The sequence below is a fragment of the Neolamprologus multifasciatus genome, chromosome 9 (assembly GCF_963576455.1).
Source record: "Neolamprologus multifasciatus chromosome 9, fNeoMul1.2, whole genome shotgun sequence".
In the NCBI taxonomy this organism is placed as follows: Eukaryota; Metazoa; Chordata; class Actinopteri; order Cichliformes; family Cichlidae; genus Neolamprologus; species Neolamprologus multifasciatus.
In genome coordinates, this window is record NC_140447.1 from 3187180 (window position 1) to 3208936 (window position 21757).

General features: G+C 41.7%; 1 protein-coding gene across 4 annotated transcripts in view; it reads right to left on the reverse strand.

Annotated features, from left to right (window-relative positions):
* Positions 1 to 15794: 15794 nt before the first annotated feature.
* The window catches only part of LOC146510784 (protein NLRC3-like), a 161617-nt gene continuing 155654 nt past the window's right edge, over positions 15795 to 21757 (reverse strand). For 3 of the 4 annotated variants that reach the window (XM_085172655.1, XM_085172657.1, XM_085172656.1), the window contains 4 exons: positions 21436 to 21609; positions 21058 to 21217; positions 19373 to 19419; positions 18056 to 18287 (listed from right to left, as the gene is read on the reverse strand). In XM_085172655.1, the coding sequence (XP_085028781.1) occupies positions 18182 to 18287; positions 19373 to 19419; positions 21058 to 21217; positions 21436 to 21609 (487 nt within the window). In that variant the 3' untranslated portion in view covers positions 18056 to 18181. Of the gene's footprint in view, positions 18288 to 19372; positions 19455 to 21057; positions 21218 to 21435; positions 21610 to 21757 lie in introns of all 4 variants that reach the window. The other variant, XM_085172659.1, reaches the window with a different exon arrangement.

A 21757-nucleotide genomic window follows, 5' to 3' on the forward strand; every position in this document is an offset into this window, starting at 1 on the left:
GCCTGTGTTTCTGAGCAAATGAACAACACTTTTTTTCAGCGACACGTGGTCCTCAGCCACTACAAATATCTTAATATTTTTAATGTTTGCAATTCTTCATCAAGGAAGGAGAGCAGAAAGGTGAAGCTTTCCATGTATAGTTCAGATAAGCAGTACAAATTACATGTCTAAGGAGCTTGAAAAGAAAAGCGTCTGGACTTCTTTCTGTAGCTTAAAGTAGTCCAGATGCTTTTCTTTTTTCCTTAGACTGTGTTACGACTGTTGTTGTAATTATATGTAAATTTGAGTGTGCAGGTGCTCCTCTGTGATTGGTGCATCCAGGGTGGATGGCTCGCACCGATTGGAGGCGGCGGATAAGAAGACACCGCCAGGGACTGCCATGTCATTCATCCTCGGCCCAACCCAACCGGCAGACCGTTCACTGTGTCACTATGTTGGTTAATGTAACAGCATGTAGGGGTGGACCGCCTTTTTGTTTGATCAGTTTTCTCCTGTTTTTGTTAGGCAGGGAGGAAAGTGATTGTCGTTTGAGTTAGTTCTTTTGAGTAGGTAAGTTGTGTTTATTCCTGAGATAGGCTACCTGTTGTTTGTTGTTTTGGCCTTGGGTTCACCCTGAAGTTATGATATGCTCCCTTCCTTTGTTTAACTGCACTCATTGTAAATAAATCACTGTCACAAAGTATTAAGTGTGTGACGTGCTGCTTGGGGTTGGACGGGGATGGATCACCCTTTATGTTGTGGTCTGGCCGCGCCTAGACGGGCCATAACAACTGCAATGACTTAGATGACTGAGAACCTTCACAGGCACACAAACTGTTTTAATCTGATCTAGTAGGGGTGTGTATTGGCAAGAATCTGGCGATACAATATTGTCACGGTCCTGGGTCAGTGACCCAGTGTTTTGAGTTTCTTGTGCCTCTGAGTTTTTTGTATTATGTTCTTAGGTCACTTTGTTGTCCCAGCTTATTCTTTAGTGTCTTTGTTTGGTTTTCTTGTATTCTGTTTAGTTCTCTGAGTATTTAGTAGCTCCCCTCTGTGTCTCTTTGTTGTTGGTATTGTCTGTGTTTCTTAGTTGCTCTGTCTCTCCTAGTCTAGTTTGCGTCTTCCTGTTTTACTTTGAAGGTCTGTGTCTCATGTGAGTGTATCCTACTTTGCTCCCTGTCTCGTCAGTTCTGATTTCCCCCAGCTGTGCTCTCCTTCTGTGTCTCATTCCCCTCGTTGCTTCCCAGTGTATTTAAACCCTGTGTTTCTCTGAGTCAGTGTCGCGTCGTCCGTCTTGATGTGTGGATCGCCCTGTGTCTCCCCGTGAGTTTTAGTTCATGGTTTTCCTGCCAGCAAATAAAGCTGCGATTTTGAGTTCATCCCCTGAGTCCGAGTCCTGCATTTTGGGTCCTACTCCTGCTTGCCACACTGCAATCCTTGACAGAACGACGCGACCAGTAATGGATCCAGCGGACTCACCGTGGAAGCGCAGCTCCCGTTTTGACGGAACCCGGCTGGCGCTTGGAGGGCCTCCGTGCTGCCGTTCCTCGCTAGCAGCCTACCCTTCGGCCCGCTCGTCTGCTTCCTCCCCGCGGATGCCCCGGTCTCGCAGAAGACGCTCCAGCCGGTCCCGGGAGGATTACTACGAGCCTGCCAGCAACCAGCTTACGCCTGCTCAGGCATTCTATAAGATGTTAGAGATTATTATCGTGCCACCCGACTCACCCAGCGTTTCCACAGCTCCGTCAGCTGCTCAGCAGCCGCCTGCAGCTCCGTCAGCTGCTCAGCAGCCGCCTGCAGCTCCGGGTCCAGCGTTTTCTGCTCAGCAGCCCCCTGCAGCTCCGGGTCCAGCGTTTTCTGCTCAGCAGCCGCCTGCAGCTCCGGGTCCAGCGTTTTCTGCTCAGCAGCCCCCTGCAGCTCCGGGTCCAGCGTTTTCTGCTCAGCAGCCGCCTGCAGCTCCGGGTCCAGCGTTTTCTGCTCAGCAGCCGCCTGCAGCCCAGTCACCAACTCCACCACCATCACTTTCATCTCAAGTTCAGTCACCCATAGCTCGGTCCTCACCCCTGCTATCTATAGCTCAGTCGCTACCACAATCGGATTTTCTGCAAGCTTTGTTACAGTCCATAACCCAGTCAGTAGCTCAGTTAGTGGAGGAATCATTAGCGTTGTCATCTGCTCAGTCAGCCACTCATCTTCACCCTCAGCCAGGGGTCCCTATTGCCTCTGGCCCTGCAGGCCCAAGGAGCCCGTCCAGCCGCCTGTCTCGTCCGCTGGAGGGTCCGAGGAGCCCGTCCAGCCGCCTGTCTCGTCCGCTGGAGGGTCCGAGGAGCCCGTCCAGCCGCCTGTCTCGTCCGCTGGAGGGTCCGAGGAGCCCGTCCAGCCTCTTGCCTCTTCAGCTGGGGGTCCGGGAGGACCCAGCCAGCACATCCTCATGTCTGCTGACGGTTCTGGCGAGACCGTTCGGCCACCACCATCTCAAACACCTGCAACCTCCACGCCGCCGCCTGCAGCGCCACCGTCTCCGGCTTCCACGCCGCCGCCTGCAGCTCCATTCTCGCCTGGTCCAGCCTCTGCATCAGCATCGCCTGGTCCAGCCTCTGCATCAGCTTCAGCATCGCCTGGTCCAGCCTCTGCATCAGCTTCGCCTTCGTCTGGTCCTGGTCCTGGTCCAGCTCCGCCTTCGTCTGGTCCTGGTCCTGGTCCAGCTCCAGCTCCAGCTCCAGCTCCGCCTTCGTCTGGTCCTGCCTCAGCTTCGCCTTCATCTGGTCCTGCCTCGTTTGGTCCTGCGGTTGCCACACCGCCGTCAGAGCCAGCTCGACCTGTTTCACCTGTGGCCACACATCCACTCTTCTACTTCGTTGGTTTTTGGCAAACTAGACGCTTCTACAGTTATCGCGAGACCTCGTTTTTCCGTAACGTAAAGGCGGTAAAAACTGCAAACAAGTGGCCGGAGTTTGAATTGCAACATACAAAAGAAATACACAGTAAATGCATGTAATTTTTCAATTAAAAAAATCGATAACACTGATTTTGAATATCGATTCAGTATAATTACACGAAATATCGCGATATTTTAATGTATCGATATTTTCTTACATCCCCATGATCTAGTGAAGGAAGCTGTTTGTGTGAATCTAGAAAAGAGAGGCATCATCTCTGCTTGCTTTTCTGTAAAACGTACCACACACACTGTAAAGTGTTTGTAAAAAGCAAATCAGAAGTTTAAAAATAATGTTTGGAAGTGAAGTTTATTATGTGCAGAACAACATGAAGAAATGCATGGTCATAAACAGGTTTCTTTACTTAAGTACTTTGTGTTTACACAAAAATAATGTCAGACTAATACAAAAGAAATGAACATTAAGTATCCATTAATTACTCTTTCTAACTACAATCTGTTTCCTTTCGTTCTAAATTTGGCTTAATTTTAAAAACTGAATGAATTGACAAAAATTAATAATTTTATACACACTGATTGGCTTTCTCTTGACATTGCTACAGAGCCTGACTCCTCACTCTCCGTGTGAACCCTGCCAGGGTGTGAAGGGTCCTCCAGGTGAGCCGGGAGCACCGGGACCCAAAGGCTCCATGGGAACTCCAGGCTACCCTGGCAGGAATGGCGCTCCTGGTTACCCAGGACCTCCTGGAATACAGGGCCCCGCAGGCCTCAAAGGTTTGATATGACACAGTTTATGAACCAGTACCTTCAGACAGGTTTATGTTGTCTGTACACAAAGCTTCCTCTCACCAATGTTATATCTGCCCACTGTGACAAAAAGCTCCATTCTGGCTCCTCACGCTGATGAAAACAAGGCAATAAGCAACAACACAGCATCACAAAGAAGCGATGGGACAAAATTTACGACCGCTTTCATCAACAGTTAAAATCAAAACAGTGTCAATGATGAACAAATTGGATGTGTTGATGTTCACTGTACCCCATAAAACAAGATCATTAAACAAGCGAACATCAGTGAAAGTCAGCAGAGCAAAAGACAACAAATGCTCCACACCCATCTCAGTGAGCTGTCTGTGATTTATCACCACTTCAACACAGAGAGCGGCTAATCAGCTGTGGAAGATACCACTCCACTGCTGTGGAGCATTTTAGCTTGTTAGGCCAGCCATGCAGCGACTTTGGAGGAGTCAGAGCTGGTCGAGAACATTAAGGGAAGACGCTGAATAATTCTGCGCCCTGGATGTGCACATATCCAGGTAATTGTACAACTGTCAGTAATAGTTTGATTCATTTTAAGTGTATTTATATATCACCCATTCACAATGTAGTCATCCAAAGGCACTTTGTAGTGGATGAAACCTTTTCTGTGGTTCATAATCAGGGTTCCTGCACAGAATCAGTTTGTGTGAGCGACACTTTGCACTTAAACAGCTGTTTAGTTCCTCTGACAGGGAGGTGTGATATTACTTCTGAGGCAAAGCTACGGTGTGTTTATTCTGCTAGTTTGTTGCATGCTTGTCACACTTCGGATCATCAAATACATTTTAATATTAGACAAAAATACTTCGAACAAGCCAAACAGAAGTATGACAAATTGCTACAAACCATACTGAGTGGAGAAGCCATTTTTCTTCTGAACTCTGCACACATCTGAATCTGCCAGTAGCCCTTTGTTAAATGCAGTGTGATTAAAAAAGCCAGCTATGCCTAACCAATCCAGGAACTCCTTGACCCGGGATATGGGATAACAAAACGTTCTCACTCCCAAAGCGTAATATTTCATGCTAGGTGACGAATCGTCAGTATATTACGCCTTTGGCCACCTGACAGGTCACCTACTGATCGGAAGGTTGGTGGTTCAATCCCTGGCTCCTCCAGTCTGCATGTCAAGTATCCTTGTGCAAGATACTAACCCCCAGTTGTTCTCCGATGTGTCCATTGGAGTGTGAATGCAGTTAGAAAAAGCAGTAAGTTCAGAGATTTTTTTATAGAGCACTTTGACGACTCCGGGAGAGTAGAAAAGAATAAGAATCAGTCCATTTCCTATATTACGAGTTTGGAAAAATGAGGAAACGTGAGAACTGTTTGGAATGAATCTACACATGTAGGTTTATTTTACTTAAATCGCTTTGGAAAATACTAACACGATTAAGGTGGTGGTTAAGATTAGGGATAAGGTTAGGGTTAGGGCTGGAATACATGGCTGGAGTGTGTATTACTGCGGGAGTGTCGTTGTATTCGATGTCATTCACAATCCGCCGCCCGTTGGGAAGGCTTTGGAGGTCCCCATACATGCACGTAAACCTGCGTCATGTTACACGGCGGGCCACATCCAGCCCATTCTGATCTTTGAGGGTGAAACTGCTCTTTCTGCCAGTGCACAGACTGAATCGAGGAGGAAATGTAAGGAAGAGGACTCCCTTACTACATTTATTTATATTATATTATATTGTCTTATCTGTATAGCACTTTAGAGCACACCTTTCACTTTATTAAAAGCACCTTATCAAGCACTTTATTTAGCATTGCACTTTAAGCATGGATTTGCACACAAGAAGTTTAAATATTTTTATATATATATATATATATATATATATATATATATATATATATATATATAAAAAAATGACTATTTATTGGGATTTTTAAAATCAGTTGGTAGCCTTATTTCAGATCCAGCACAGCTGCTCCTCATCAAGGAATGTGGTGGTTGTCTGTGAGGAGAGAAGAATGGTGATTGTGATTAAGGCTGACCAGTAAGGAAAACTAATGCAAATGTGTGTGTGAAATCTATGAATAAAAGTGGTGCAAATAAGTGTTTGTAAGATAAAGATTACTCACCTTACTTGCCTGTGTCCTCTTCAAGGTGTTTGGGCAAATGTTTCCCCGGGGGTCCAGACACCATTTAAAGGTTCCAGGAGAGACCATTGATAACGAGAGTGTGGTGAAACTTTTTGTGCTCGGGTTTCTGGGTTTTTATAATATTGGGTTTGGTGTAACATTAAAGTGTGAACTATTTATTAATATGAAAATGTGAAATGTATTGATTCATTCTAATTGATATATTGTATACTGTGGTGGAAGATTGGGATTTAAGAATTTACCTGAGAGTGGAATAATGGTTAAGTCTGTGACAGCTGAACATATTTAAGGCTGCCAGTTGTCATTAGAGTGTGGAATTTGTGCTGTGAAGAAGCTCGATGATTTAATTGCTGTAAGGAGAGCTGTATAGCAAATAAATACTTTTGTTCCACTACACTTGCCTTGGTCCATCTCACTGTGTTTCCAGCCGCTAAGGGCCGCCCTGTTACAGGGCCTAAGGGTACATCTGTCACCATCTTACAATGCTGTGATTGCAGCCATTCCCCAACTCTCTGTGAATGGTACTCATGGCCATTGATCAGTGGTTGTTGATCAATGGTCATGAGAATTTGCATAATTATGATTAAGGAACTGACCTCCCAGCCGATTGTTCCTTCAGTATGCTGGTTTCAGTCATTATGCAAATGAAAACTGTCTGTATGTGTGGGAGACTCACGCATGCTTTCAGACCTGTGCTGATATCTTTGTCAGTCAGCTAGTGTCAGTCTAGTGGACAGATGGCAGAACTGCATCATGTGATGTGGTTACTGATGGGGACTCAGACCTTTCGACACAGCTGTCAGTGATCTGAAGAGAAGATGACTGACTCAGTTTATTACAATATTGACCAAAGAGCAGAGCTGACGACGGAGCGAGTAATGCAGTGAGAGGCGGCTGGCAGATACGTCCCATGTTTCTGACATCATTTGGAAAGTGATTGTCATGGTCCGAGGTGTGTGGCTGGTATTTTCCATCTGGCCCCTGGGCGGGGCCACCGCCTCCTCCAGTTCCTGACACCCTGAGTGATTTAAGCCTCACGCTGACGTTCATTCACCGCCAGTTTGTCATCAACCCATGTTGGTAGCCCGCTCGCATGTTTCAGGCACTCTCTGAGATTTACCGCGCTAACTAGTGATGGCTAAATGAAGCTTTCTGGAGCTTGTATTGAGAAAGAGTTCATTACTCAATGCTTTTCAACACAGTCATCTCTGGTGACATCTGGTGGCCAAAAATATGAAGAGCACCTCGAATCTACAAAATAAAACCAACTGCTTCATTATGATTGCGTACTCTGCAGGTATTCTGTTTGGTATTGAGCCACCATTGTGTTGCTTTGAACATGTATTTTTTGGGGTGAAAAAATTGTTGTTTATTTGTTTAATAAATAATTTTGTTCCATGGTGTGGTCTGTCTTTGTGACTTCTTGAAATGCTTATGAACTTGCAAATTAAAAATGTGATGCATTTAAGATCATCCTGAGAATTTGTTCCTCTGTGTGATGGCCGAGTTTCTTTTCTTGGAGATTATTTCTCCTGCCTCAGAGAAAATCCTCTCACATGGAACAGAAGAGGCTGGAGTGCAGAAACTGTAGAGATGCAGGTTATCGGTCTCCCTGGGTCCCGCAGACGATCGGCTAAAAGGAATAAACTAATTAAATTGCTGCACATTTTGTAGAATAACATTTTAAGATTATTTTACAAATAAATTTAATATAATAAAAAACATGTAAGTCAAATGGAAAGGTGTCTTAAATTATATAATGATATTTATATTATGAAAAGCAGATTTCTGACATTTAAATTTTTCACGTTTTAAGATAAAAATAAACACACAAAACAAAAACAAACCACAAAAACTGAAAGCTGGCAAACCCACCCAACTGACCAAAATCAACTCAAAATGCCCCTACACGACAGAACATCCTCTCTTCCCCCGTTTTCCTCAATAGAATAATCAGTGGTTTGCTGTCTCAAACCATCAAAACACTCCACAAATCCCACAAATGATTCACTTCCTTATAAACCACTGAATGAGTTACGTTCTAAATAGTGATGGTAAATTTGATTCTTTTTACTGAACCGAGTTTGAATGAGTCACTTTCCAAAGTCAGTTGACCAGAGAGTGCAAAAAATGTACATTATCACTCAAACTTAATTTGTTTCTCTTTTCATGTAAATCCTACTGCTAAGATGAGTTATTGAAAAAGAAAAACAACTATTTTTATAGAGCAAAAAAAGATTTCCAAAGGGAACATTTATTTTATTTATTTATTTTATTAGTATTTTCCTCAAATGTGTTAAATATATATTTTCTCATCTAAATGTCCACTGAGCTGTGAGCCAGGGGGCGGTGATGCTCCTTAACATTGGTTGCCAACCAAGAAGAAGAAGAAGCTGTGAGCCAGAAGGGAGGGGGTGAGTGACCCAATGTGCTGTTAGCATGTTAGCAGAGCGATGCTACTGTGAACTGAGGAGCTATTGTCTTGATGTGAGCTTCTACTCAGGGTTTTTCTTCCAGTTCAGAGCAGAAATGTTTTTGTTGAGAAACTGGCTGTTGTTTTTTTTCACACAATTTTAATTATAAGCTAGATATATTTCTACTAATGAAATTAGTTTGCTAACAGCAACAGGGATGAGTCAGTGAGTCAGTTGGGCTTGTGAATCATGATTCACGAGTCAGTAAAGTGATTCTCGAGTATTGAACGATTCGTTCATGATTCGTGCATCACTAGTTGTAAATGAAGCTTCGGAAGTCACCGATCACGTGACAAATCAAGCCTTGACACAGTGCTTCTGTTTTTTCTTCAATTTCTTTACTTCAATCACTTTTCGTTCATAAAACCACGATGCAAATGCTTGAGTATTTTTTTTTAGAGTGGATTAAAAAAACTTTATTGAAAACTAAATTTGAACATTTTACACTCCCATGAACACTTTTTGAGAAACGAACAAGCTAGCAGTCTATTGCATCAAATACACATTTTCTGGCAGAAAAAAATATTATTTGGCATTACTGTGTCTGAATGATTCTTAGAACAGCGTGTTACATCTGATTTCTGAACAAGGTAAGCTTACATTTAAAATACTGAGGTTTTAGTTTCTGAGTTGATACATGATATAGCTAACTGTCTGGATCAAAAGGATTTTTTTTCAATGTTAAACATTTTCCAAAAATACAGCAATTGCAAATTTGCAAATCCAAGAAAAAAGTTTCTAAAGCACTTTAAAAACATGTAGTACACTGGACTAAAGTGCTGTACAGTACATGTTAATGGGTTAAACACTCAGACTCAAAATAGCTCCATCTTAAAAACAATAATTCCACAAAATATGAAAGTGTAGATTGGTGGAGAACTTGGGGGAGGGGTTGCTCCTGGCTGTATATATAGGTCAGAAATCACGTTTTACTCCATCATAATCATAGTGTGTGTGTTTTTTTTTTTTTTATTTAGATGCCTCGAAAGCCATCTGTAGACAAGGTTTCCATTTGTACAATTCTTTGGAATTCACAAGATGCCATAGTCCAAAATGGCAAAATAGCCACTCCAGCTGCATCGGTCTGGAAAGAGCTGAGTCAGCAGCTAGAAGACATGATGTCGGCAAAGGCCCTGTACACTTTACTGAAGCTAAATAGACACAACATCTGGTCAGTTTTGGAAATCAGTGATCAGGAAAGTAATAGTTAAGGAGAGCTAGATTCACGTTGCATTTCTCCTGGACAAGAAAACTGTCAAGCTTTTGAACTAGAAGTCCCTTTGAGGACTGGGTTAAATTTATTCCTGAAAAGGTTGAATACAATGACAAGTTTTCTCCTACCCAAAAACGGGAATACACAATTTTGAAGCCTGGCACTTGGACTCATATCATCAACGATCTTATATGGAAGAAGATCAAAAATACATGTACTTGTGTTCCGTAGAGCATAGGTCCATCCAACTGTCAACAATAATTATCTGGACATCAGAGGCGACTGTAAGGAGTGTCATGGCCAGTTAGAAATGTCATGTGACAGACAGCCAGCAATTAATAGTGCAATGGTGCTCCAGTGTTTCATGAGAAATACAGATCTCTCCCTGTACACTGGCCACTCCAAGCGGTTCATGTCTGGAAACCTGCATGAAGAGATTGCTAAAGAGCTGCGTGAGGGCAGAATGGAACCGGCTGTATGGAGGTCAGCGAGGGCAGCAGATCTGATGGATGTTGGAGATCCTGAGCCAAGCCACCTTCCAAATTTGGCCACTCTGCGAAAAGTCAAACAAGAGAGAAAAGACTTGGAATTAGGAGATAAGGTCCCATTACATCTCTGCAATTGTTAAAATATAGTGTTCCTTACAGTGGTAGCATCCGAGATATTGGACTGGACAGGTTTTTCTGTCACTACTGGAGTCAAACACAGCTGCATGTTTACAAGACATTGTCAAAAAAATCTCCCCCAACTGTGTGTTTTGATGCAACCGGTTCAGTTGTGAAAAAACTGCTGAGACCAAATGGCAAATCTGGCCATGTCTTCCTTTATCAAGGTATTCTGAAAGAAAACAATTGCCCCAGTGTCCCAGTGGTGCAAATGCTGTCAGAGAAACATTATGTTAATGCCATCGCAAACTGGTTGACATAATGGATTTGTGCAGGTGCACCTATGCCAAAGGAAGCTGTGAGGGACTTTTCTCTGGCAATTCTGGGAGCTCTGGTCAAGGCTTTCACTCCTCATCCTGATCTGAAGTCCTACCTTAATGAATGCTTTCATGTCCTTCTTGGAACCCAGTCTGCCAAACTCCCCCCCTTGTTTTATCAGGGTTGATGTTGCGCGCTGCATCAAGATGATATGCCAGTGGGACTTCCTGAAGAAGAAAACACATCGTGTTAAAGATTTCTTTGTCAGGTCATTAGCAAAACGTCTTCAGTCTCAATGCCTGGACCATGCAAAACAGCTCCTACGTGCTATCACTGTTGTGGCCCTCAGTAATGCAGAAGGTGATGACAGTTCTGGAGCACCTCTTCCTTCAGAAAGGTGCAAGAAATACCTGAAAGCCCAAATTGCTCAAGACTCCATCATCATTCCAGATGAACAGACAGAGGAAAGTGAGAGAGTGGATTCAGTTGATGAGATCCAGACTGACCTACGACAGTGGGTAACAGAAATATGTGAGGAGAGCAGGTCACTTGCTGCAGCAAACGGGGATAGAGATAATATTCTCTTTCTCCCTGAGATTATTCCTCATTTAATAAGACTCACAAGTTACTTGCCACTCTGGACAGGAATAATGGTCCCTCTCTTCCAAAGCACCAGCATCACAGCAAGTTCAGCCACTGTTGAAGCTGAGTTCAAAAACATAAAACATGGCCTTTTTAAACATGAAAAAGTGCCTGTTCGAGTCAATCGCTTCATTGCTCATCATCTTTCCTTCATCGAGGGAAATATGCGGATTTGTTCTGCAAAAGAAAAGACCAAAGATGAGGCAACAGTGGGATCACTGAAAGTCACAGATGCCAATTCAGGATCCATGACGACTCACAGTGCAGAAGACAAAATAAAAATGGATGCTCACCCGTTTGTGGGATCTGATGCTGCCACAAATATTCTTCCGGCTGATGGGGATGCAGTTGAGAACTGGAGGGGCCTAGCTGTTCCACCCAGAAAAAGGAAGAGGACTTCCTACCTCTCTTCATGTACTGAATGGCTCCATGCAGATGAAACTTTTGGGGCCAAAAGAGTGAAGTGGGATTATTAATAAAATGGAAACCTCCATCAGCCTATCAGATTAGAGGAATCAACAATTTCTGTGCTCAATACCTGTGCATTTGATGCATTTTTTCAGTGCTTATGTTGTGCCTTCTGTGACAGCTCCACATTTCAAAATGCTGTTCTGAAAGACAGTGAAACCCAGTCTTGCAGCTGGTGAAAGCCATCGCCACAGATGGTGTGACCCAACAAACCTACAGAAGGAGAGTAGAGCTGCTTAGTGTAATGTTTGAAGCTGTCTCGTTGAGGTCTGGTGTGATCCAAATCGATGCTCAGTGCAATATCTCCACTGTAATTGCTAAGACAATGAGGAACATCTCAAGTGTTTATTTTACCAAACTCTGCTCTTCACAGCACTGCTACCTCAGCAAAGGGATGACAAGGGAAGTACCATTGGTTTCTCCTGCCATCTCTGTCCTCAAAGAGTCTGGTATGGCTCATCTTGGAAGCAGAACTTGGCCTACCTGAGTCTACCTGCCTCAGGCTACTCTCCAATCCATCTCTGTGTCCATCAGAAGTCCAAACAGAAGACAGCACCACAGGAAATGAGCTCTGTGCAGGGACAGTTACTCACAGCTACAACATTGGAGATATCGTGTGGATTGATACTGACCTTGCAAACCAAACAGAATTTCCACTGAATGAATTTCCCTCCAACCTGGTTCTCCAAGGAAAGTCGTTCACTTTGAGGGCATTAATTGCTTTCCATGGAAAGATGACCACTGATGGTTTGGGCCATTACACTGCATACTGCAGGAGAGCTCCATGTGTGGGAGTTCTATGATGACCTGGGAAATGGAGTGACAGGAGCATCTGAAAAGAAAAAAATACAACCCCATGCTGTGTTATACACAGTATAATTCTGCCTGCATTTTTCTGTTTTATTTGGTTCATTACAGTTACATGTGTTCAAATGGCTAGTGTGTGTTATCAGTAAGTTCAGCTTTGCACATAAAGTGAAAGTTCTAAATTAAAAATCTTTTAACACTCTTTTCTTTGTCAGTCTGATGCATATTTGCTTTTACACAGCCATTCACCTTCACCTGTAGCCTTGAAAGTAACCGTTCCATTTTTCTGTCAATAATTTTTCTGTATTTGTTTTGTGTTGACCTTGTGGCTTAAGTCAGGGGTCAGCATCCTTTTCAGTTCAAAGGTCCCCTTTTTCCCCTGCTGCTACAAAACCTGTCTAAAGCCTAAAAAAAGAAAGACCTTATAAATATCTAGAAAATGACTTGTTGTATCGTGTAAGCTATGGAAATGTAAATAGCTTCGATATAATATTGCTGTGATTTTAGCTAACATTGTTAGCTGGCGTTAGCTAATGTTAGTTCATAGACTGGTAAACTTGAAAGATAGCATTAACGAGCTGTAAACTATGGTGTGCAGTTGTGAAAGCCATCCCAAAATAATTAACAGTAGGGTGGACATTAAGGTTGGGCGAGATTAAAAATTTTTCCAACCGACAATCGTCAGTCAAACGATAACCAACATAATCGTGCAGGTGACTTGTTAATGGGCGGAGCAATGTAATAATGCACGGACTGATTTGCGCATTTAGAACATAAATAGAAAGTTTAGTTTGGGGGGGATATTTTTTCTTTTTTTCTTGTTGGAGTTTCTGTATTAACATAGCTACTTTTTGGATTATTCATTTATTTATTCGAGATGCACCAAATTGCACAAAAAACGTAACTTTACCTCTGATATTTTTTTATGGTCGCTGGAAGTGACATTTTGGTTTTTAACTTCTTTTCTTTTTTGGTCGAGTATCTAAGACATAAACACTGGAACACAGTTAAAGTGGAAAAAGAAGTCAGTTTCTTTGTATCCCTCCCCACCATTGTGGTTTGTTTATTTAAATTAAATGTTTTGTTTTTTTCTGAAGATAGACTACTGCTTTTCTTTCATTCTGTTATGAGTTTGAGTAAATGAATCGCTGCATTTGTCATGCCGTTAAAACACCACTATTATATTTTCCATTGACTGCTTCTCTTACCTTCAACCAACATTATTATTATACTTACTCATGGGCAATTTTTTTTTTTTAAAAATTCCTCTTGTAAAAACAATTGGCGAAAGGGTCAACTTTTTGTTGATAGTCGAGATATTCGTCCAATTGCCCAACCTTTTTGCAGTGATCTCAAATACAAAACAATTTCTTCATCAGTAATATTTTATCTTTTGGTTGGTCTCTCTCTTTTTTTTTTTCCCAGAGGATGCATCCCAGGGTTATACACAGTTTACCCAAAGCAAATACATCGGATCATGGTGATGAACAAAGTGGTAAAGACACAGCCCCTCCTCCTCTCAAACAAGCCACCCTTAGCACTCCAGCCATCACCCAAAGGAGAGTAAATTCCTTGATATTTGACTTCATAGTCAATGAAGTGCAGCCCTTTTCTACCGTTGAGAACACCTCATTCCGTAAGATGGTTGAAGGACTAAGTGGGGGCAGGAGTCCTGTTTGCAGAAAAACATTGGTGACTCACATTGAGAAAACCTTTCCAAAAATGAAGGAAGCAATAACTGAAATTCTTCTACATACTCAAAATGTGTGCACAACAGCAGATATCTGGACTGCGCATCACAGAAGTTTCATTGGCATTACATGTCACTGGATCGAGTCAGACACATTGGATCGCAAGTCTGCTGCACTGGCATGTGAGAGGATAAGAGGCCATCGCACATATGATGTTATTTCCGCCAAAATAAGTCAGGTTCATGCTGAATTCCAAATCCAAGGCAAGGTTAGTGCTACAGTCACAGACAATGGGAACAACTTTGTAAAAGCTTTCAATGAATATGGAGATTCAGAAACAGAAGATGATCTGGAAGACACAGATGATGTACAATTTAATGATGTCACTACAGTACTTGAGGAGGAGCAAGAACACGAGGAGGTGAACTTCTTTTTGCCACCACACCATCGATGTGCTGCGCACACACTAAATCTCATTGCCACGACTGACCTTGATAAAGCTGCTTCACAGCAGGGTGTTTCCAGAAAATTATATAGGAGTGCAAAGGCAAAATGTGCAGCCATCTGGAATAAGGCTCATCGCTTCAGTGACTAGGTGGAGCTCAGAATACCATGCAATCGAGAAGCTAATGAATCTACCTGAAAGTCAGCTCAATGAAATCTGTGAACAACTGAAGGTGGCTAAACTGCATCCTCAAGAGACAGTGTTTCTCAAAGAGTATGCAGCCATTCTGAAACCACTTGCCTACTCAGTCAACCTGCTCCAGGGGGAAAAGAACTGCTATTTCGGATATGTGATTCCCACCCTTCTCAGTCTGAAAGCCAAGTTATCTGAAAAGTTGACACAAGTGCAATTTTCAACTCACATCCTCTTAGCAATCATCAAAGCAATTGACACTCGATTTGCAGCTGTATTAGCCTCCCATGAAGCAGGGATGGCAGCATCCACCATCCCAAAATTTCGACTCTGGTGGCTTGCTGATGATGAGAGAGAATCCATGAGAAGAACAATGGTCCAAGAGGCCCGTCTCCTCAACACAGAACCTTCTAATGACACCAGCACCGCTGGACATGCCTCAGTGGGAAATGAGCCGGAAGATGATGACGACAGCTTCTTCAGTTTTCAGAGTACACAGGTGACCTGTTCTACAGCGGAGGATGAGGTACAGAGGTATCTTCAAGATTCAGATAAGACATTGACCTCATTAAAGGGATATCCATTGATCAGAGCCCTCTTCTTAAAATACAATACAACTCTGCCGTCAAGTGCTCCTGTCGAGCGTCTCTTTAGCCACGGAGGACTTGTTTTCACCCCACACTGTAACCGCATGACAGACAAACACTTTGAACAGGTGCTCTTGCTGCGTTACAACCGCCTTTACTGGACTGTAGACTAGGCGAAACAGATGTAGGTAGTCTGCTGAAACTATCTTGGTATTGTTCACAGATAGGGCTTGCAACCTCAGTATTTTGTAGTCTTTAGTATTTGTTTTTGGCATGCATTCAAAAAGCAGCACCTCATATGTTTACTGCAATTGTTCGCCAATTATTTGATTTTTGTGGCCAATTAAGGTTTTCAACCAAGCAGTTCAGCACTGACACCTTGGACAGTTCTTTGTTGCATGCCTTTGTTAAATGGCCATAAGGTAATGTTGCATTAAAACATATATTGTCTTGTTTTAAAAATTATATCTAGGGGTAAGGTTTAAAATGTAATTTCTCATTGTTACACTGAGTTTGAATATCTGAGTTGTATTGAAACATCTTTTGTAATTTAAAATTATTGGTGGAAGAATAATATTGACAGTAAATGCCAAAATAATATATTTTTCATTTTTGAGTATAATTTTATATATTGCCTTTTTTTGTCCTAATAAGAAAACAGTCATTGAAAATGCTGATATTTTTTCTCCTTGTGCAAGGCTACCTTTTGTTTTAACTAAGTGATGTTGGTGACCATAACAGTAAATACTTTTCAATGGTATATTTTATGTTTGTCTTCCACTTGTCAGCTTTATAAATAAAAAAAATGTTAAGGAAAGACTGTGCTTTTTTATTATCTTTAAGAAAACAAAACAGCTTATACAAACATACCCAAGTCTTTGCTCCTCTACATTACATATATTATCTTAAGTTGGGCTTAACAGTTAATTGGTAAAGAAAAACAAACAAGGATTTGCAGGATGTGATAGCAACATTCATGTAGTTGTAAAAAGCATGACAATATATTAAGTAATCCAAAGTATTCAGAATACGTTACTCACATTGAGTAACTTAACGGAATACGTTACAAAATACATTTTGTAACGTATATCGTATAACGTATAACGTAACATATATTCTGTATTCTGTACTGGAATACATTTAAAAGTAACCTTCCCAACACTGTCCACACCACACATCAGTGGTGCTGGGCTGAAGTGGTAGTCCCCAGTCAGAAGAAGGACTCAGAGCTGTTTCTGAACCACACCACAGGACATGTTTGCAGACTCCTTAGCCTTAGCACCTGGCTCCGGAATACAGAGCTGCTAACACAGGTTTTATTGACACTTTTAATCTGTTTGTGAAATCATTCCTCTCTTTGGAAACCAACAGAGTGCATCCCAACTGCTTAGGAAGCCAAATCCTAACAGCTTTTGTGCATTGACTTGTTTTTGCATTAGATAATAAGCAATGCAAAGATATTAGTGTCACTGAGCACTGTTTTATGTCTGTTTGATGTCCCAGACAACAAGGATTGAGCCCAAACCTACATACACATGTACTTTTAACTACTCCAGTGCAGCTGATCTCACAGTAAGTGTCCAGAACCACTGTCACTTGGACTCCTTCAACACAATACCTGGGGACCCATGTTCCCTCTAAGCTGTGCAAGTGTGCAATCGTGCATTGCTGGCATGGTCTCTGCGCACAGAAAATCTGTGTTGCGCACATGAAAAAAAAACTAACCTGAATTGAAATTAAAATAAATACGTTAACAATTGATTCTGTTTTGCGGTGAGAGTCAGTAAGTGACCGGTGACTGGCTGCTCCAGCCAATGATGCGATTCACATCCGTATATACGCAGCTAATTGCTATTTTTACCTTGAACAATTAGAAAAAGAGGAGTTCTTTAAACTGAAATCATGCAGTTCATCTTCTCACCAGCAGAGGGCCACAAATCAACATCAATAGAGTTCAAGGAGATGTTAGTGAAATCAGAGCTGTACGTATTGATCTGATCAATATGGAAGTTCATGTTTCTTTGATTGGATCAGTTTTTAAAACCAGCTGTTTTTATAGAATGACAGAAACATAAGACATGCTGAATGCCTTTAATATTTGATACACTGAGTACTATTGGATGTCCACGTATTCAGCCATGATGGAAACGTTCCATTAAGAAAGAAATCCAATGTTTGGATTCATTTTAATGAGCTTGTTGAAAATGCAGAGGAGCTGGTTGTGAACTGAGCTTCAGAGAAACACAACATACTGATATTCACTGTGAAGCTTTGAGTGAAAAAAACAACAACAGAAAAACAACATGTGGATACTGGAATAATAGGAGGTTCCATCTTTAAAGGACTGAAGAGGAAGAAATTTACAAGGAATCATTTAGAACAGTTTCAAACATCAACTGAATGAATCCATGAATCTGAAAAAGTGTTTCTGAGTGAAAGAGACAGACATGTACAGACTGAATTATCTGTTCAACAGTCAGAGTGTTTCTCTAACAGGAGGACAATCTTTACACTCAACTCAGCACAGACACACTGACGAACCAGGCCAAATATTAAATCCAGGATAAAGAGTTTGAGTGAATGTGGTGTTGAAGGTGTGGAGGTGGATCAGAGTGTCAGAGGAGACTCTGTAAAAGGACAAAGTGCCAGCAGGACAGTCCACATACACTGCTACTCTGTTAGAGACAGAGGAGGAGGAGATAGATGTTTGTCTATTATTGTGCCAGACAGAGTAACCTAATCCATCAGAGCAGTTCAGACTCCAGGAATGATTATTCCGTCCAAACACACAGTCATTAGTGCGTTCTTTCCTTCTGATTCGTCTATAACTCACTGATATCTCAAGTCTTCCTCTCCACTCGACCTCCCAGTAACAGCGACCAGTCAGACCATTTCTACACAGCAGCTGAGGATAAACATTAAATGTGTCTGGATGATCAGGATATGACTGAACCTCCTTCACATATGTCACCTTCCTGTTGTTGTCGGACAGTTTGAGGTTTCTGTGTACTGTGTTTGTGTCGATTGTGAGTTGACAGGAATCTGATGGAGAGAACAAAGACACAAGCACTGCTTAGAGAGATTGGAGTCAGAGGACAGGTGCAATGGCAAGCTATTCGAGAATTTGCTAACACGGCTGAGAGGACCAGTAACTGGTTGTGGCTAAAGAGGGCTCACATCACTTGGGCAGCTAAGGAAGTCAGCTAACCGCGAGACACACAGCCAGGATTGATCAGCAGAGGGTGTCAAAAGGATAGAAAACCCAACAGTAGAAATTTTACTGTGTAAACCCTGGTTGACTGATACAGCTGTTCGGTGTGACGTGGTCTGTGTTGCGAAGGCGGACACACCTACACGGTATCTGCAATCATGCCCTGCCGGCTTTAAAATCTGTACTGGACTCTTCTCCCCTTTGCTCTTTTTCCCTTTTCTGGGATGCAGCGGGGAGGTAGAGCGTACAGCCCGATCCGGTGGGGAGAGGTGGGATGCCAGATGGGGTGCTCCCCTTCCAGCCCTCCTCTCTCCTATCTCATCTCTTTTGTCTTACTTCTCGCTATCATCTTTTCTATCCCTTTAAAGAACTAAGGTTCTTTAAGTAATAAAGAGGTAAGTATTTCATTTCGTCTTGTCGTGAATTGAAAGGAGGAAATAAATTGGAATACAACTAAACAGAAGAAAGTAGAAGAGAAATAACAATTTAACATAAACCAGTGACACACTCCGAGGCCTGATCAACGCTGGCAGGGTTACATCAGATCTCTAATCCCTAAACCTAACCAAGGAAGGTAAAAAAAAAAAACTAATAAAAAAAAGCCTTTGATGAAAGATGGAAACACCCTGGAAGTTGAGGCACACAACGGTGTGTCCTGCTGGTAAAGTTTCTGGGCTGCCTTTCCTCAAGGCAGCCATCCCCTCAAGACTTTCTCCATTTGAAGCAATGTATTATCAGGGATTGTAACATCTAGTCATTTTATTGAATCAGCTGCAGTTATTGATCCATCTGTTCATTGACTGACACTTTGATGACAACTCCTGACATCAGAGATGTGAATGAGTGATGTGACAGTTTGAAGATGGTTTAATGTGTGCTGCTTTGATTTCATGATTCACATTAAAAACACACTTACACTTCCTCAGACCTGGTCTCAACCATTGGACTCCAGCAGGCTCCACCCTGAAAAGAGTAGGGGGGTCAGACCAGCACAGTCTCTTTCAGCGTGCACACATGGACATTACATGGCTCTCATACACATAGTGTTAGACACTGCTAAACGTACAGTCTAACATTTTCCCAAATACACTTCAATCCATACGTGGATCAAACTGCTGTTGATTTGGACTGATCCTGGATCTGTCAGTACACCACTGTATTGAATGAAAAATAACTGATTCACAGTATGGTACGAGTCAAAGAGTAGATGTATTTCTGCACTGGTATGTTGTGCACACTGAGGAAAATGGCAAACTAAACATTAAAGTTTACCAGAAGCCCAGATCAGCACCTACACTTTGACTCCCACCATTCTCTTCAATACAATCTTGGGGTGATCATGACCCTGCAACACTGTGAAGAAAAAGTTCCCTCTAAGGCAAAAAGGAAAAGAAAGGGACACACACGTAAAGAAAGCTCTTAAAACATGTGGTCTAAGGAGCTTGGAAAAAACTGACTGAGAACCTTTGCGGACTTAAAAAATGTAGTTATCCCACTTGGGCTTTCATCAAATTGGCAAAAAATGTAAAATGTAGCAGGTTTATCTGCTCAGGAGAGTCTTCTCCAAGGACCACATCCCAGTACACTTCAGACCCAGTCATACACTCAAACAAAAACTGGCTCATCCCAAGGATAAAACTCCCAAACTCAAACTAAACAATGTAGTGTATGCTGTGCAGTGCAGTGAGGAGGTATTAGATCTCTACATAGGAGAAACCAAACATGCACTCCATAAACACATGGCACAACATTGAAGAGCCAACTCGACAGGAAAGACTCAGATATACATCTCCATCTAAAAAGACAAACGTCAGTCTTTTAGTTTGCATTTTGGTTTGAAAATGGAGTGAAAGAACCCATCTATGTCCACTGTGAATGACCATTTTTGAACAGAGGTGGTGGTTACGATACCAACTCTCTGACACCTACAATGCCATTTTAAGATGTAAGATGGCCCCAATTTATACATTTGAGTAAAAGACCAAGGTTATGTAAAATTTCCATTACAAGCAGTTGTAAAGCTGAACCTAAATAATAATGTATTAACATAATAATATATAAATCCTTTCCTCAATAGTGCCTAAATTTTTGTTTGATAGGTAACCCTTGATAATCAGCCAAATGCTGTGTTTAATGGTTAATTTTTATTCCTGGAGACAGTGGTATTCCAGAACACTGTGGAACACAAGTGGCGTCCTCGGATCAAAAATGGTCCCTAGGTGAATTGCAAACAAGCATATGGGAATCCCAAGGACACCACAAGGGTCACTGTGCATAGTTGGAGTTATATCAGTATGATAGTAAATTCAGCCATACTTGAGTAGTAAATATTTTCAGTGATGACTATGATGTGCATGAAAAGAATGAGAAATACTAAATTAATTATTGTTAAAAAATATGTATTATTATTATTATTATTATTGTAAAAAATTTATGTTAAACAACATATTTTCAAAACAAGTAAATCAAAAACAGATACATTTAATAAATCAAAACTCTGCTCATGGGCACAGCTCCATGTCCTAATAGCCTGCAAACAATCTCCTCATTACCTCTAATTATTGTTGGTCATTTTTAAAAGAAAAATAATCTTGATCTGACCTGATAATTGTCAGGAGTGTTTGGAGTGTTGAGCATCTTCAACCCTGAATCCCGAAGGTTGTTGTTACTCAGGTCAAGTTCTCTCAGACTAGATGATTGGGAACTGAGGACTAAGGACAGAGCTTCACAACTTGTGTCTGAGAGGTTACAGCCACTTAGCCTATAAAATTATAAACAGAAAGAAAAATAACATTGGTCTTAAAGTGTATTCATCACTCGTGGAGGAGTTACTACTTTTGGCAATGCAATGTTGCTCCTGTTCTTCCATGAAGAAATTTAAAGTTCATACTAATAACACAAAGTACATGGATAAAGGCCGGCTTCTTAGATCTTTTTTCTCAATCACTGACAAAAAACTTAAATACAACTTGATCAGACCTTAGTTTCTCTAGTTTACAGTGCTGACTTGCTATTCCAGCACACAGAAGCTTCACTCCTGAATCCTGTAGGTCATTGTTACTCAGGTCCAGCTCTCTCAGATTAGAGGACTGGGAGCTCATAACTGATGACAGATCTTCACAGCTTGTCTCTGTCAGGCTACAGTCAGTTAGTCTGAAAAACAATGAACAGAACGACAAAATATCATATTTATTAAAGTGTATTCATGGTACAGTGGGGAGTTATTTTATTTGGCAATATGTAATGTTATCCGGTTTTTGCACGAATTTTGAGTTGAATATTTAACTATATTAGCCACATT